The 17,786-nt window shown below is 39.3% G+C and overlaps 2 protein-coding genes across 2 annotated transcripts in view; one reads left to right on the top strand and one right to left on the bottom strand.

Annotated features, from left to right (window-relative positions):
- Window positions 1–1,675: 1,675 nt before the first annotated feature.
- LOC115919973 (tyrosyl-DNA phosphodiesterase 2-like) lies at window positions 1,676–4,367 on the bottom strand. Its single transcript, XM_030974744.1, has 2 exons — window positions 4,072–4,367; window positions 1,676–2,340 (listed from the first exon to the last, which is right to left on the bottom strand). Exons 1-2 carry the CDS (start codon window positions 4,143–4,145, stop codon window positions 2,043–2,045), a joined length of 372 nt encoding a protein of 123 aa, XP_030830604.1. The 5' UTR covers window positions 4,146–4,367; the 3' UTR covers window positions 1,676–2,042.
- A 3,862-nt stretch (window positions 4,368–8,229) lies between these two features.
- Window positions 8,230–17,786, top strand: part of LOC115918356 (solute carrier organic anion transporter family member 4A1-like) — a 38,384-nt gene continuing 28,827 nt past the window's right edge. Inside the window, exon 1 of the mRNA XM_030974971.1 lies at window positions 8,230–8,327. Coding sequence (XP_030830831.1) covers window positions 8,250–8,327 — 78 coding nt within the window. The 5' untranslated portion in view covers window positions 8,230–8,249. The remainder of the gene's footprint in view (window positions 8,328–17,786) is intronic.

The following is a 17,786-nucleotide window of genomic DNA, read 5'->3' as shown; positions in this document are numbered from 1 at the left end:
ATATTCAAGTCATGCAGGGAAACCCGTTTACTTCCTAGACTTCACTGTCAGATACTATTGAGTGACTGACTGGCCTTTTTCTTCTTAAATAATAACATACATAACATGAGCTGTAAAGGGTACATGAGCATTTGTCCGCACCAATAACCCACTTCTTGTAATGGCGAAAATTAAACTGATTGAATCTTTGCGCAGCACAAAAAGTACGACCATTCGGTACAATAGTCTGAAAATCAGACTATTACTTACTGACTTGGTAGCACTTAAGTGAATTCGACAACTTATAGTCGTTATTTTCCCACTTAAAGACTTTTTCGAGCCCCCCCCTTTTTTTTTAGGGAAGTTCTAAATTAGTATTATCTTTCAAATGCCGTTGGAATTCAACCTTTTCATTTGTTGGCCTGCAAATGGGACATAGTACCTTTAATACCCTTTACTGAATAACATTCAGATGAAATATGTTTACCAAAGTTTACTTTACACAACAGAATTATAAAAGACATTTTGCATATATACGGTTATAGTAGACTTTGACAAAAACTATAATCAGCGGCACGTACAATAGGCGCAAAATATACCATGACGTCATTCCATGATAGTTAATTCACTCTCTACTTAATTGTAATGATTTCATTTAAAGGCCTTAAAGCTGAGTTCAATAAATAGACAACAAAATAGATCGTCAGATACTTTTCACCAGTAATTTGACAATTATAGACCTTAGCGCACTGAGTACGGGCAGTAAGGAAGCTGCGAACACCAGTAGAATAAGCTTGTTGACTACAATCAAATGATTCACCCGATCAAAGGCCTTGGTGAAATCAATGGTAGCTAGATCGTAATGGCCATGTTTGTCAAGGCTTTCATTAAGGACAAATTTAAGCAAGTAAACAAGATAGTGTACAGTACGTGGAACAACCCTTAACATTTCCAACTGTTTCTTATCAACGTGGATTGATATATCCTCCACTACCCACTTTGCGACAAAATTGATTCGAGTGTCCAAGAAAACGAAGGCCTTAACGTCGCCATCCGAAAGATGTGACTCAGTTTCGAACCTGCGTCCTCTGCTAAATCAGTTTGTAACGTCCATTGTTAGCTGGATAACAGGCGCACGCCACAACGCCTAGTAAGTACATGCATTGACTGAGCTGATTCCTCCTCTCTGGTCTTTCCTGCATCCGACTCTCAAGGTGAGTGTTCATGAAGGTCACCTTCACCCCATAACAGGCGATATACAGTGGATGAGCATTTGATTGGATTATACCGCCAATAGAAAGCAAGTATATTCTTAGGTGAGCAACGTGGGGGAGGGCAAGAGTCCTTTCTACATTGGTAAATATTCGTGTCTTATTATTGAATCGCACCTGCTAGTACAGGACTCGGTTTTGAACCCAGGTCCTCACGGTTACAATAGGGACTTTTAGATTTACACGACGAGAGCGTGGACTGCCGCGTGTGACATTGTGCTAAAGGCACTGGGCCGTGCCCGGCAGTGCCTTAAAAGGAGGTCACATTACCTTTAAAAATGTCACACGTGGCGGTCCACGTTCTCGTCGTGTAAATCTAAAAGTCCCTAATGCCACTGGTCTACTACTACTCGACCACTAGCTCCTATAACGCTGTCTTATAAGCATAAAAGAGAAGAAAAGACAACAACATAAACAGATGAACCTACCATCCTTATTTGCTTATATGCATTTAATGAGCGTTTGCTATTAAATTTCGTGGTCTCGCAATTCGAGTCCTACTGGCGGCATTAGTGTTATTCGGCAAAAAATGTATCTACAATTTACATTTGTTCCAATCCAGGTGCAGTCCCGGTATGAAGCGAGGTGTCATTCAAATACAGATTATAATAATCATGATTGCGTAATAGCTTTACTTATTAATGTACTCTTGATTAAAAGAAATAATTTTAAATTTTAGTCAGCAAGTCATTTTAGGGATCGATTCGAGTTTAGTGGAATCTGTTCCAGAGTAGCTGTTGAATATCTCTTATTGAGAGTGCATCTCTCAACTACAATATCTGAGCGTAAACTCTAAACGAAGAGATCCCCCACTGACATGACCACCCCAAAGTTTTGGAATTCTTCTTCAATCTGAAATCGTCCAGTCACCTTTACAATAAGCAGGTTTCTCCCAAGCTTGGTGTTCGGGAAAGAGTGGATTTTGGTGTGAAGCATGTTGATTTCCGATGACCGCTTGACCAATGTGAGGATGAAGTATGCATTCTGTTCACCTCCAGGAACTAGTTGGTACAAGGATCCCAAACGATCTTGGATGAAATGAAGTGTCTTAGAGATAATCTCTTGGAGGAAGATGACATCGGGGAAAAGACTAAAGAAGAAAAAGAAGTAGGATGTCATTGAAATTATTGAAAAACTTTATATATAAAAGCACATTGAACATAGCAGCCATTTGGCTGAAACAAATTTTATTCACATATATAAATGGTTACCGAAAATTCCAGTAAACTATAATACATTAAAAAAAATGAATCAATAAAATGCAGTAATACACAAAAAGAAATTACGTTTCCAATTAAAATTAACATAATATGAACACGAAACTAGAGACATTGATTGATAGAAGAACGAAAAGTTAGGTGGTGTAATTTTACACTGAACAATTGCTCGTTAATGTTGTGTCCAGAATCTGGCCAGTTCTTATATATATTTTTTTTCTTCAATAATATTTTATTTTCTCCATTGCTTTTCACAAACAATAACAAAAATTATAATAACAAACATTAACAAAATCAATGCATAAAATAATCTGCATGTTAATATTATTATATAGAATATGATTTTACATTCACAGCTAAATAATACAAAAGAACTTTTACTATTTACATCAAATAAAGCATGAAACATGCATGCATAAAGAAGGCATGAACATAAAAAGGCATTAAAAAATATTTAAAAAAAACAAAACAAAAACTATTATATACCTATGTAATTCATGTATACACGGTATAAACATTACATACAATATACTACGCAATAACTAAACTAAACTTTTGAGAACTTAAAAGTTGCATCGGTTTGCGACTTTGAAATATTGTAACAGAAAAGACCAATGGCAATGAGTGTTTAAGATATTCCTATAATGTTTTAAACAAAAGATGGCGCTAGACCACATTTGACAAGTTTTTTTTCTTTTCTCTTTCTCTCTCTCTCCAATGATATTTCATTTTCTCCATTGTTTTTCACACACAATAACAAAATCAATACATAAAATAATCTGCATGTTAATATTATTATACAGAATATGATTTTACATTCACATCTAAATAATACAAATGAACTTTTGCAATTTACATCAAATAAAGCATGAAACATGCATGCATGAAGAAGGCATGAACATAAAAAGACATTTAAGAGAGAGAGAAAAAAAAATACTTACATTTATCTCTATATTATCCACCACAAGCCGCCGAAGATGGCGTTATAACATACCCGTACACCCAGCCAAAGAAAGATTTTTGTTTTTTCGCAGAGCTTAGAAATTTGGGGATCACGCCATCTTCGGCTTGCAGCAAGAAGGGGGGGGGGGGGGGACCGCGGTGGTCACAAGAAACTGACGAAAAAGAAGAAGTTTAGAATGGGTGAAAGAGAAGGAGAATAAGAGAAAGAGAGAGATAAAGAAGACAGAAGGAAAAAAAGAAAGAAAGACGGATAAGAAATTATGAGAATCATGAAAGGGTGGAAGGGGGAGATAAAGAGATGGAGAGAGGAGGGGTGGGGAAAGAATTAGGGTCATTGTATTACTATGATCAAAATTTGAAGCAGTAGCAGGGACAGTGTCAAATATTGTAAAACAGCAGTGTCATATTCTTTTCGTGACAAATTATTGTTTAAAAAATGAACCATCATCCGTGTGTTTAAACACATACGTTACCATTTCTTCAATATTGCGGGAGTTAAAATGCTCCTTGGAATAAACAATAATATACAATTTCATTTATTAAGGACTTGATTTAACACCGACTTTCGGTACGCCACGACTGAAAGTTATCTGGTCCTACATATCAAGTTACTGACATATTTAACGAATTTCTATAAATACCTTTCTAGGGTGTCACATATACTGCACTTGTCCTCGCTAAAGTGTCTCGGTTGCCCAGTCCGTAAATGTTCCATGTCACCAGACGAAGTCGTTTCGATGTCGCACTCAATGATGGCGCCTTGGCCTTCAACGATGTCGACGTTACTTTATTGGAGTCCGATGATGATTCTGTTGTCTCGGTAGATTCAGGCATCTTGGCTATGGTTTCTTTCGCTTCTATGTTACCCATGATCTGATTCTTCTGCGTAATAAAATAAGTATAAGTTTTACAGTACTGCCTGCTGTTTCCATTACTACTACTACTACTACTACTACTACTACTACTACACTTACTACAACAACAACAACTACTACTTCTACTACTACTATTATTACTACTACTACTACTACTACTACTACTACTACTACTACTACTACTATACTTCTACTAATTTACTACTACTACTACAACTACTAGGTTCCTACTACTACTACTACTACTACTACTACTACTACTACTACTACTACTACTACAACACTTACTACAACTACAGCTACTACAACAACTACTTCTACTACTACTTTACTACTACTACTACTACTACTACTACTACTACTACTACTTTTACTACTCAGGGCTCAAATTAATTTTTTGTTCACGGGGGCTCTTCCCCCGAAAAAAGAGCCACCGTGAGCCTTCTCACGGGGGCTCTTTTATTACTGACGGGGGCTCTTTTTTATACAAATATCCATTTAATTGGTACCTATGATACTCCTCAATTATTTGCTATTTCATCATTATCATTTCAATCAGCATTTTCCCTCTTACAAATTTACAAGCTACATAGCTGTGAGGCCTACTTGCCTGTTTATATAATATATACGCATACAACACTGATCTTTATGATGTCTTTAACGTGACATATCTTCTTCTCCCCTTGCAAACGAAAAAGAAAACATGGTCATTAAAAGGGATTAAGCGACAAATAATGATTGTGATTCAAATTGATGCGAATATTTGTTTGAATAAGCACTGCTATTCACCCGAATCTTCTTTGTAAAAACAACTTTTACAAATCTCAGCCATGCTTACTGAGTTGAGACGTTCCATTCAATTTAAAATACCCATTACATAATACACTTCTCCTAATCTCAAAGTGATCTTACAGCACAGTGGCAGAATTGCATGGCTGAGATTTGTAAAAGTCGTTTTTACAAAGAAGATTCTGGTGAAAAGCATTGCTTATTCAAAAAAATCCTTGCATCAATTTGAATCACAATGATTATTTGTCGCATGGTCCTTTTATTAAATAACCTTGTTTTCTGTTTTGTTTGCAGAGGGAGAAGAAGCTATGTCACGTTAAGAAATCATAAAGATCAGAACTATGCGTATATACATATGATACCAGAACAAATGTTGATTATCAGAATGTCATTTTGGAATACCTCTATACAAATACCACATTGTCTTTAGTCCGTATCAGTATTAGTATGATCCAATATAAAGCTATTATTCTTTATTTAATTCAGTATAATGCTTTTCCTCAAAAATAGTTTTGCTATTTTTTTAGGGTCGAGACGCTAAGAAATGGTTTCAAATGTACATTACACGAACCCTGAACCATTGCAAAATGATGGTGGTTCTCTCTCTCTCTCTCTCTCTCTTTATTTTAATTATGCATTATCAACTACATATAAAGCAGCAACCAAAAACTTAGGGTTATCTGAGATAGGTGAAAGTAAGAGTTAAAAAGAAAGTCATGCTAAAACGGCGCTTCACTTCCCACCGCCCCCTGAAAAAAATAAAATAGATTAGTAGTCCTCCTCTCCAGAATCCACCTCCCCCCCCCCCGCTTTAATATCACATTTTCACTTGGCAGCCCATGGGGGCCGGGGATGGGAGGAGGGGGTTAAACCCCCTCCCCCCCCCCCCCTGCCGTAGATCTGCCCATGTTACCATATCATTCCACGACATTTTGGTCTTCCTCTTCTCCTCAAAAGGGACTTTTAGATTTGCGTGGACGTGGACGTGTTACGTCTTTTTAAGGCACTGGCAATCACATGTGACGTCCTTTTAAGCACTGGCAGTGCCTTAGAAGGAGGTCACACGTTGCAGTCCACGTTCTCATCGTGCAAATCTAAAAGTCCCTAATATTGATTTACTGGTCGAGGTTCATTATTTGCTGACAATTCGAAAAACTTCTCCAGGCCATGACCATATGTATCTGCCCTTGCCCGATCGCCTCCAGCTCCAGCAGACATGGCGCGGCAGCGTGCGCACGCACCGCTACTAACGGCGCAGTAGGCCTATAACCACTGCTGACGGCGGCACTGCACTGCGAGCTGAATCTTGCACGCCTATAATCTTAGTTCCATTTCATTGGTTTAAGGTTTGAAAATTGAAACTCAATATTGTGTTAAAGTTATAACAGAAAAGATTATCTTTATTTTATAATTCCACCGGGGCGATTTTTAATTTTGCAATCGCTCCCGTGAGCAACCTGACGGGGGCGATTTTGTAGCTCACGGGGGCGAATCGCCCACCGCCCCCGTGTATTTTGAGCGCTGATATTATTGTCTACTATACTACTACTAATTTACTACTACTACTACTACAACTACTAGGTTCCTACTATACTACTACTACTACTACTACTACTACTACTACACTTACTACAACTACAGCTACTACAACAACTACTACTACTACTACTTCTACTACTACTACTACTACTACTACTTACTACTACTACTACTACTACTACTACTACTACTACTACTACTACTTCTACTACTACTTCTACTCCTATTTCAGCCACTCTTATTGTTCAATGTTTTCGTTTTCCTATCTCCATAGGCATCATCATCACACCATCAAGTTTTATAGGTGCCTTATTCGGTGGCTGGGTTGTCAAACATTATAATCTCAAGTACCGTGTCATGAGGCGTTTTACATTAGGTGTTCTACTACTACTACTACTACTACTACTACTATTACTACCATAATTACTACTGCTACTACTGCTACTGCTACTACTGCTACTGCTGCTACTGTTACTAGAGAGAGAGAGATAGAGAGAGGGGGGTAATACTGAAAAAGAGGGATCAGACTGATAGAGCTGCAGAGAGAGAGAGAGAGAGAGAGAGGGAGAGAAGGGGGAAAGGTTTAAGCACTTTTGGATTATCCTTCTTATTCTCATGATTCTGCTGAGAGCCAAGGAGAGAGGGAGAATTATCGTTAACAAAAAAAAATTATATCCACTACAGAGGTTCAAAACGAGGCGAAATTAGAAGTGAAATTCGAAGCCACTCTCCTCTTGAACCGCTACTGGCATCAATCAGTAAAAGAAAACTTCAACTTAACATTACAAAGTGACTTGTCTGACAAAAGCATATTAACAAAAATGCTATTTTAATCCGTTTACGAAACAGCCCTAAAAGTGTGGAGATTAGCTTTATTCTTCCTCCGCGCATACTCATTACAGTGGTAGTGTATTATTCCATCGACATCGACTTAGGGAATGGATTTCGGTTGTTCAGTATGTGGTAATATTTTTGTTTAGAAGCGATCAAATAAAAAGTCCAGATTTAGTGAGCATGATATGTAGTCCTTTTCTACAAAGAACTCGGTGCTTCCAGGGAGGTGAGACACACATCGTGACTAGCTGAACGTAGTTAATATGGACTTCTAATTATCAAATAAAACAAGGTCTCGTGTAGGCATTATGCTTTTTAGAGTCTGTTTTGGGTCAAAGCTGCCTACTACTCTTACTAAAATTATGCATTAGCTAAAAAACACGGTAGACGTGGCTCCTATGTTTCAGTGATTACGATATATGGCGAATTTCTAACGACGTGACGCGTAGGATGCTTTTAAAGCACTCGGGCAATAATTGGGAAACTAATCACGTAACGGGTAATCACTATGGTTGCTCCAGCAAATCACTTCTCGCTTAACTTTCTCAAGCTGCCTACTGCAGTAGATGTAGTAGCTGCTCGGATTGTGAGCTTGAACCTAGTTTTACTTGATGGAGTAATCCCTTTAGCTGCTCACTTAGAAAGCTAAACTGGTAGCTCTTTTCAATCGCTGACGGCGACGTCGATGGAGCATAAAATAGAAGCGACTGCACGAAGACTGTGACAGATATAATTATAAAGCTGACTACTTGCAGGCTGCTGTGTACAGATTCCCATGATCTATGATTCTCCGAATTACCGGCCCGAGCCTGATATCTACGCCTAAATTTAAACGTGTGATGTCATTAATAAAAAATGAGGTGAGGCAGATTATATTTATTAAGCATTGTGCTAGGTCGATCTGATTAGCATTGTATTTTGTTGCATTCGGAACATATGTTTACTGTCAGGTAGGTATACAGCGACAGATCGAGCTGCAGCATGGCTGATATAGCATCACAAAAGATTGTATTAATCTATTTGCGTGATGGAGTGAGAAAGGGTCTTGTACTCTTGTAAGAGTCTTACACTTTTCTCACGTTTCGTGTATTTGCCCTATGTCGCTCGAAAATCGTTATCGAAATCTATGCTGGAATATAATGTTGTATATAATTATACATGTACAGTGGCGTAGACAGGTACGTACACCTGGGGATGACTCAGGGGCGGATCTAGCTTTTTGCTAAGGGGCCGGGGTTGACCAATAATGACGATGCGAGCATCGTCCACGAGCCGCGAAGCGGCGAGCCGATTTTTTTTTGGGTGTTTATTTGAACCCCGTAAGTGATGTTTTCCTGGCATCTATTAACACAATGGAGGCCATAAAAAGCAGTGCATGATAACGTCTTTTTAAATCAAGTAACAGTTAAATACACAGTTATATCCAGAGTTATCATGTGTTTGGTTAAGTTACCAGAGAGTTGAATATCTTCTCACAATATTTGCACTTGAAAGGGTTTCTCTCCAGCGTGCGTTCTTTTTTCTTTCTTTTTTTTTCTTTTTTTCTTCTTTTTTTTTCCCTTTTTTTTTTGGTTTGTTTTTTGGGCCACCCAAGGGGGGGGGGGGGGTTTAAACCCCCTAACCCCCCACCCCCCGTAGATCCGCGCCTGTTTAATCTTGTGGTTATCTTGTGGTTTCCAAACCACAAGATAACCACAAAATACTTGTAAGATTTTCTTTTTTTACCGTCTGAATTGGCTTTCACCGTGTGAATGCGGCTAATAACAATAAACACAATTACAATAATGATGAGGATTATTATTATCATCATAATTATCATAATTATTATTATTATTAATATTATAATTGTTATTATTATTATTATTACTATTATTATCATCATTATGACTTATTAAGTAAGCAAATATCATTCCCCCAAACCTGGGGGGGGGGGGGGGATGATTGTACATGCCATCCCCCCACCTTGTGAGGTGGGGGGTGCATCCCCCTCATCCCCCCCCCCCCGTTGTCTACGCCCCTGTACATGTAGGCCTACATGCAACTAACATTTGTCATTTTGGCGTTTCCTGCAGAAAAATTCTAAATTGTATTGTATTATTTAAAAAAATAAATCAAATCTCAAATTAGCCAATCAAAACATTTAACACAAACAGTTTGCCCCCTTATTGTGCTTTCGTCGTTTTGCAACCTGTCGCGTGACATGGATGGATATATATTATTTTCAACTCATTCTTCGTAGCGCTTCCAGAACATAGAGCTTCTTGGTATTGGTTTCTTGATGCGAAAAAACATTCTCATATTCATTTACCCGATGATGCAGCAGCAAAAAAAAAAAAAAAAAAAAAAAAAAAAAAAAAAAAAAAAAAAAAAAAAAATGTAATGTTCAACTAACTCACATATCCCTGGTTCAACCCAAGTTTGTCGACGTTAAAGGAAATCGACTTTAATTGTCAGTTACAATTTAAAGGAATGCCATGTTATTTTTGTTTAGTGAAAACTAAAGTGAATATGAAAACCATCGTAAATTTCAAGCAAATATTATTTATTTCGAGTTTAAGTATCCCAAGCCCCGAGGCAGAACACTTACATGCATACTAAAAAAAACATACACAGCACTGAGCTGATCGAGGAGCGTGTAGCCATTTACAGGTTGTGGGAGGGGAGGAAGGAAATAGACCTTTCGGCAAAGACATTATCAAAATATGCACATACGCTCCAGAATATCAAAATCGGTAATGTATACCTCTTTCCTTTCCCACACATCTGTTTATCATAATCATTGCGACATAATTAACAAATTGTTCATTTATTTACCCTTTCGCTGATGTTTAATTTATACTTTTTAGCGGCGTTGTATTACGCGTATGTATTTTGTACTTTTTAGTAAATATTACATTGGACTTCATACCCCATCATAATGCTCGGTTTCAGCGCTCAAAATACACGGGGGCGGTGGGCGATTCGCCCCCGTGAGCTACAAAATCGCCCCCGTCAGGTTGCTCACGGGGGCGATTGCAAAATTAAAAATCGCCCCCGGTGGAATTATAAAATAAAGATAATCTTTTCTGTTATAACTTTAACACAATATTGAGTTTCAATTTTCAAACCTTAAACCAATGAAATGGAACTAAGATTAGCGTGCAAGATTTCTCGTTTTATGAGTAGGCCTATTATTACCGATTCAGCTCGCAGTGCAGTGCCGCCGTCAGCAGTGGTTATAGGCCTACTGCGCCGTTAGTAGCGGTGCGTGTGCACGCTGCCGCGCCATATCTGCTGGAGCTGGAGCAAGGGCAGAAACATGGTCATGGCCTGGAGAAGTTTTTCGTTGTCAGCAAATAATGAACCTCGACCAGTAAATCAATATTAGGGACTTTTAGATTTGCACGATGAGAACGTGGACTGCAACGTGTGACCTCGGCACTGCCAGTGCTTAAAAGGACGTCACATGTGATTGCCAGTGCCTTAAAAGGACGTAACACGTCCACGTCCACATCCACGCAAATCTAAAAGTCCCTTTTGAGGAGAAGAGGAAGACCAAAATGTCGTGGAATCAGGGGCGGCGATTTCTGTTAATGACCGGGGGGGGGGGGGGACGAAATGCGATTTTTTTTTTTTACGAGGATGTTATGCGAGGGAGCGTAGCGACCGAGCGAGATTTTTTTTTGCAATTTTATTAGTCTAAACGCTGCACTCTTGGGCCATCCAGAGCCTAAAAGTGTGTTGCAGTCATTATTCAGTATATGCTATATAATTTGTTTTGCACTTTTCAAATTTCCAGGGGAGGGGGACGCTCCCCCCTAAAAAAATTGAGGGGGGACGCAGGCGCGGATCCAGGATTTTCCAATAGGGGGGGCCGGAAATTCGAAATTCGCGCAGACCATTATTTAAACTTACCAATACTGACAAGGTCATATTAGAAGCACTGGACTTTAATAGTGTACTGGTACCTACAAACGGGCACAATTATTTTGGAAAGGGGACATGCTCACGTCACATCTCTTGTCCGATATCAACATTCCCCGTTTTCAAGTTATGCTCGCGCGCAATTTTTTTGACATTTCCATCAGTGGGGGCTGAAGCCTCTTGCCCCAATATCTATTTCCTGGTTTAATAATTTGGCGAGTGAGCGGAAATTTGAGCTTATGTATGTTGTGAAAAGTGTTAATTGTCACCAAAATATACGAGATAAGATATAACAAATGCATATTGGTAATTTTTAAATTTTCGGGGAAAGAGAGGCTGCAACACCATCCCGCATTAACTACAGGTGTTTTGAAATCAAATCAGACTCCCCAAAAAAGTATTAACCAAAACGCACGAATCCAGTTTCAAAAATCCAAAAAAATGTCAGCTTCAGAGGGGGCACATCACCCCTCAGACTCCCTCTAAAAGTATTAACCGAATCGCACGAATCTAGGTAAAAAAAAAATCAGCTTCAGAGCTAGAGAGGAACCCCCCCCCCACACACACACACACACACACACACACACCCCCTGTGCGTGCAAGCGTGAAATTAACGCTGGCGCTAATGCGTAAGCAGGGGCGGCGGAGCTATTTCCAAAGTGGAAAGCACCAACAAAAAAGGGCACCTACAAAGCGAAATCTCAAGGCGAAATTATACATTTTTTTAGACATTGGTATATACCCTTTCATTGTGATCCCATTATCAGGGACGATTTCAATATTTGTTTTTCTTTATATATCATACAAGTTATTGCTTAAGCATCACACTTTCGGCTGAGTGTGATTGTCTGAATATTCATTTGCGAGCGAGCAAAGCGAGCGAGAAAAAAATGTAAGATCTGTGAGGTCGCAGAGTGAAAAATTACATCTTAGAAAGAGGAAAAAACCAAATCATGATGGGGTTATAAGCATCACGGAAGACTGAAAAAACATTTGTTTTAAAGTGACATATAATTGTATCATCTATAAATGCGAGCGAGCAAGCAAGCTTTAGGGGAAATTACTCTTAGTCGCTTTAAATTAGTGCAAGACTAATGATGAGCAGGTTAGGGGGCACGTGCCCCCCCCCCCGTGCCCCCCCCCCCGTGCCTACGTGCCTGATGATGAGAGGTTAAGGGGACACATATCGAAAGGGATAAAGACACTTATTAGAAAAGAAAAGGAGCATGTGTCAAGGTACAAAGAGTAATTATCAAGGTTTAAACTGGGCACTTCTTACACCTGAAAGGAGGCACTCACCAGAAATGAGATTGGGCACTTATGAGTATGGGAAATGGGCATTTGTCGACGGAAAAGGGGCATCCATCAGAAATTGATTTATCAGAGGTGAAAAGGGGCATTTATGAAAAGGGGATAGGTCCCTTAATAGAAAGGGAAAGGGGCACGATTCAAAATAAAGGGCAGTTAGCAAAGGTGAAAATGGGCACCCATCATAGATGAAAAGAGTACCTATCAGGAGGGGAAGGGGTACTTTTCAAAGTAAAACGAGCATCTCTCAGATTTGAATAGGGGCAATTATCGGAGGTGAAGAGCGCACTGAAGTGAAAAGAATTAACTTCTCATATATGAAAATGGTCATTTACCAGAGATGAAAAGGGACACTTTTTATTTATGAAGGGCCTCATTTTTCTAAATAGCCCTTATCAGATAGGAAAGGGGGCACATGTGTTGATGAAATGTGCGCTTATCCGAGTTAAAAAGGGGAAGGGGCACTTCTTTACAAAGTAAAAGTGGCCCTTTGGGGAGGGGGGTACTTGAAGAGTGGGGCGAACTTTGACCCCTACCCCTGCCACCTGCCCCATCATCATCGCTTGTAGTTCACGTATGCACCCCTTCCTCCTAATTCGTTGTTACCGTCACTGCCATTTACGTATGGCCGGCCGGCGTATTTTTATTTACACGCTAGCGAGGGGAATTTCTCGATTAATTCCAATGAAACCGCTTAAAATTCCAATTTACATCCAGGAGAAAGTTGTCTTAACTTTTTCTTGAAACACTTGAACGGTTATGGAAACTGTTTGTGTTTCTAATCTCCAAATATTAATATTATTCTGCATCAAATATAAAACATTGATTTCTACTGTGATATGTAAAGGCACGAACTTACGTTAATACATACACATAATTTGTTTGTAACCAAGAAGGTGCACCATGGTAATACATTTTAACAAACACATCAACATGTTACCTAGACAACTCATCACCATAGCCATTGTAAAACCATATATTAATGATACATGTAAAATATAGATTGAAGCAATTCTCGTCGATTGGCTGTATCCTGAGTGTGATTTATATAATGGATTTTGAGTAACATTTGCATCTACCTGTAGTTGAAGAATAGATACAGTGTATAACATCAATTAAGTTGGAGTTCAATTGGAAGGAAGTAACGAGGAATATTAAAGCAAGGGAGACTGGGAGATGAGGTAAGCAGGAAGTTAGAAATTGAGAGATTACTCGCGTGATAGCCTTGCATTAATGAATCCTTTATATAATGTTGTCTTGAGAGAAAGTAGACGATTTTTTTTAATTGGAGATTAGTGCAAGTATTAGATATATTGGAAATAGAATTAATGAGAAATTTATTTTTATCGAGATCAATACATGGGGGGGGGGGCACCATCAAAATAGGGCACTTTCTGGAATATAAGGTGCACCTACAAAGGGAAACATCAAAATGTAAATCTACCATATTAAGACATTGATAGACGTACGCGCAACGCATGTCACACACAGAAAAATGAGAAGAAAAGAAAGAATTTTTTTTTTTTTTTTTAAAGAAGATAGAGGAAAAGGAGAGAGACAGAGAGAGGGAGAGAAAGAAAGAAAGAAAGAAAAAGGAAGAACATGAAACTTAACTTTACACTTAGGCCTACATATTACATTTCCGACTGAGTTGGCTCGACATGTGCTTAAGTAGTCTGCGGACGAAAGTACAACAATACGAAAACAGAAGTTATATGAAATTGTCTTTAAGAGAGAAGAGAGGTTAAATTCTAAAATGAAATGAAAGGGGTATGTGACTCTCAAGGAGGAAATTACAATTTCTATCGCTCATGACGACTATTTGGAATTTCCTAAATTTTTTTAAAGTTCAAGAACTTCCTGGTGCTCCGCCCAATGCAAGACTCCCGGCAACAGCGAATTATTTACACAATTTCTTGCTGTCTGCTGCCTCGAGATCACTGGAGCGAAGAAAGGTAACATTATAGCAAGAATCCCTATTCAGTGAAGGATTTATCCCTTTTATTATTAAAGACTCCCGACAAAGGCTCTCCCCCTGCAAAATTGGAGAGAGTTTTATGTAGTTTAAGCTTCTAACAACCACGCCCGTGGACTTTTTATTATTTACACAAAGGTAAAAGTGTATAGCAAGAATCCCTATTCAGTGAAGGATTCATCCTTTTTTATGCAGATGCTTCTTCTACCATTCTTGACCAGAAGTGCGTTTCAAACTCAATGATATGGGCATCATCCCATTGAATGTTGTGTCCAGTGTTACGGGTTTGTTTTGCTACTTGCTGCCTAATCTGAGGGCTCTGTTGTGCTCTTTAAAAAGAGGACACAATAGGGGCGGCGCAATTTAAATATCAAGGAATGTATTAGAGTTTATTTCTAAAATGAAATGAAAGGGCTATTTGACTTTCAAGAGCGATAAAAACTCTAAGCCATCCCTTGAAATTTAAATTGCACTGCCCCCATTCAGTGTGCCATTTTCAAAGAGCACAAAAAGGCTTCAGATTGAAGATTCCATCTCATAAAATTGTCTATCAGAGAGAAAGAGAGTTTATTTCGAGAGAAAAAATGAAATGAAAGGCTATTTGACAAGAGCCCTTTCATTTCATTTTAGAAATAACCTCTCCTCCTCTCTTATAGACAATTTTCTCTCTTGAAAGTCAATAACCCTTTCATTTCATTTTAGAAATAACCTCTTTTTTTCTCCTAAAGACAATTTCTTTCTTGAAAAGGCTCTACCAGACCCCTCAAGCTCTGTCACGTTGTATGGATCCATTAGAAAGCAAAATAAGCCCACTCATTGATACATATTAAAACGTCATAGCGATTCATTCAAATAAGAAATCCACGTAAGAGGCATTTTGAATGTTTTAAGAAAATTCTTTCAAATTCCAGGATATTGGGTGTTCTTTTTCAGGAAACTCTATTTAAACGAGTGGAAGCACTGGCGGTTCTGTTTTTTTTAAAACTGTAACAATTCTCCTTGGATCAGATATAGACCAAAAACAAGCCTCATTATCTTCAGTATACAAGTGTCATTTCGGACCTTACAGCTTTCATAGAAATCGCTTCTGGACCGTCAAAGAAAAAGTTTGAGAACCCCTGGTCTACGCATTATACACATCAGGACCAACTTGACAACTTGACAAAAATTTGAGGGGGGTTTGACCCCCCCCCCCTCTGCCTTATCCATCGTTACCGTCACTACCATTTGAGTAGGGCCGGGCCCCCTCCTTAATAACGACTCCCAAGCCATCAAGAATGACCCCATAATATTTATAGATTACCATTCTGCCGTTCTTTGGAGGGGCCGGGCGCGGCCTTTTCAGAAGTGTTTCTACACTAACCTTTTCATGCACTCCGGCTTAACATAAACAAGCATGCTAAGATTGTTTTGAAAAGAAGCATAATTTCGACTCAGTTTCGCATAACCTAAAAATAAGAATACGGCCAGTCACCCCCCCCCCCCTCCCCTTAATGCATCCGCCTTCACGCACCCCCTTCCCCTTGTCTTTCCCTTATTCGTCGTTACTGTCACTAATTTTTAGTGCCATTTCGTTGTCTTGCTTTCTCACCGGCTCCTCTCTTCTTTTTCTTTCCTCTTTTTTGAACTCTCTCTCTTTTCTTTACTTTTTGTTCTCTTTTCTTTTATCTTCTCCTTTTTCCCCCCTTTTTTTCCCTTCTTTTTTTCTTCCTCTTTTTTCCTTCTCAATTTTATTGCTTCGCCAATAGGGGGGCCGCGGCCGTTTCGGCCCACCCCTGGATCCGCCACTGGGACGTGTCACCCGTCCCTCCCCCCCCCCGGGATCACCGCCCCTGCGTGGAATGATATGATAACATGGGTAGATAACATGGGGGTTTTACCCCCTCCTCCCACCCCCGGCCCCCTTGGGCTGCCAAGTGAAAATGTGATATTAAAGCGGGGGGGGGGGGGGGGGTTCTGGACAGGAGGACTACTAATCTATTTTATTTTTTTCAGGGGGCGGGGAAGTGAAGCGCAGTTTTAGCATGACTTTCTTTTTAACTCTTACTTTCACCTATCTCAGATAACCCTAAGTTTTTGGTTGCTGCTTTATATGTAGTTGATAATGCATGATTAAAATAAAGAGAGAGAGAGAGAAAACCACCATCATTTTGCAATGGTTCAGGGTTTGCGTAAGTCGGTTTATTCCGAATAGTATTTCAAGCTCGATTTATAATGTATAGCCATGTTTTTGGATGAGTGCTTCAATAGAAATCTTGGCTCGGTAAGCAAATAAAATAGTTCGTACTTAGTTTTTTCTTTATAAACGACAAGGTATGACTGTATGCCAATGGCAAAACACAATTGCAAGAAATGGAAACGTGCATTGGGACGTCAAGTCTCGCACAGTATATCACTAATACTACTACAAGTTCAGATATGAGAAAGAGAGATATAAAGAGAGAGAGAGAGAGAGAGAGAGAGAGAGGGAGAGAGAGAGAGAGAGAGAGAGAGAGAGAGAGAGGGGGGGGGAGAGAAAAGGTAGAGTGGACGGGGAAAAATGAGAGAGAAAGAGAAACAAAGATAAGGAGAGTTGAAGTGAGCAGGAAAGAGAGTGAAAGAGAGAGAGAGAGAGAGAGAGAGAGAGTGAGGGGGGGGGGGAGGGGGGGGGGAGAGAGGAGAGAGAAAAAAAAAAGAGAGAGAGAGAGAGAGAGAGAGAACGTAGACGTAGAAAAATATAATCTGCTTCAGAGGCGGGTGCAAAGGGGATTTGGATTAGGCTCCCCCTCCCCCATACACACCCAAACAAAAAAGAGGTACAAAATTTTCGAACTTTGTGCCCCCCCCCCCCCCCCCACTGCCACAAAATTATAGATTCGCCACATGTCAGGTAATTAAATTCTGGATGTATCACATAAGTTCATCATGTACCTCCATCATCATTTTACCATGAGTCACAGCCATACTCGATTTGATTTAAAATAAATATTGATTTCGTGTAAGAATGATAATGTTTGCCCAGATATTTGTTGCACAATGACCATATTACTGGCATTTTAGTTTTGAGAATAACGGAGGGGGGGGGGGGGGGGGGGGGTGGGTGGAGAAAAAAACCCACCCCGAAACAAAATCAAGCTGCCAGTCTTGAATCAAT

This window comes from Strongylocentrotus purpuratus, unplaced genomic scaffold (genome assembly GCF_000002235.5).
Source record: "Strongylocentrotus purpuratus isolate Spur 01 unplaced genomic scaffold, Spur_5.0 spur5_scaffold_7, whole genome shotgun sequence".
Lineage (NCBI taxonomy): Eukaryota > Metazoa > Echinodermata > Echinoidea > Camarodonta > Strongylocentrotidae > Strongylocentrotus > Strongylocentrotus purpuratus.
Note: the sequence above shows the minus strand (reverse complement) of the source record. Positions and strands in the feature narration are given on the sequence as shown.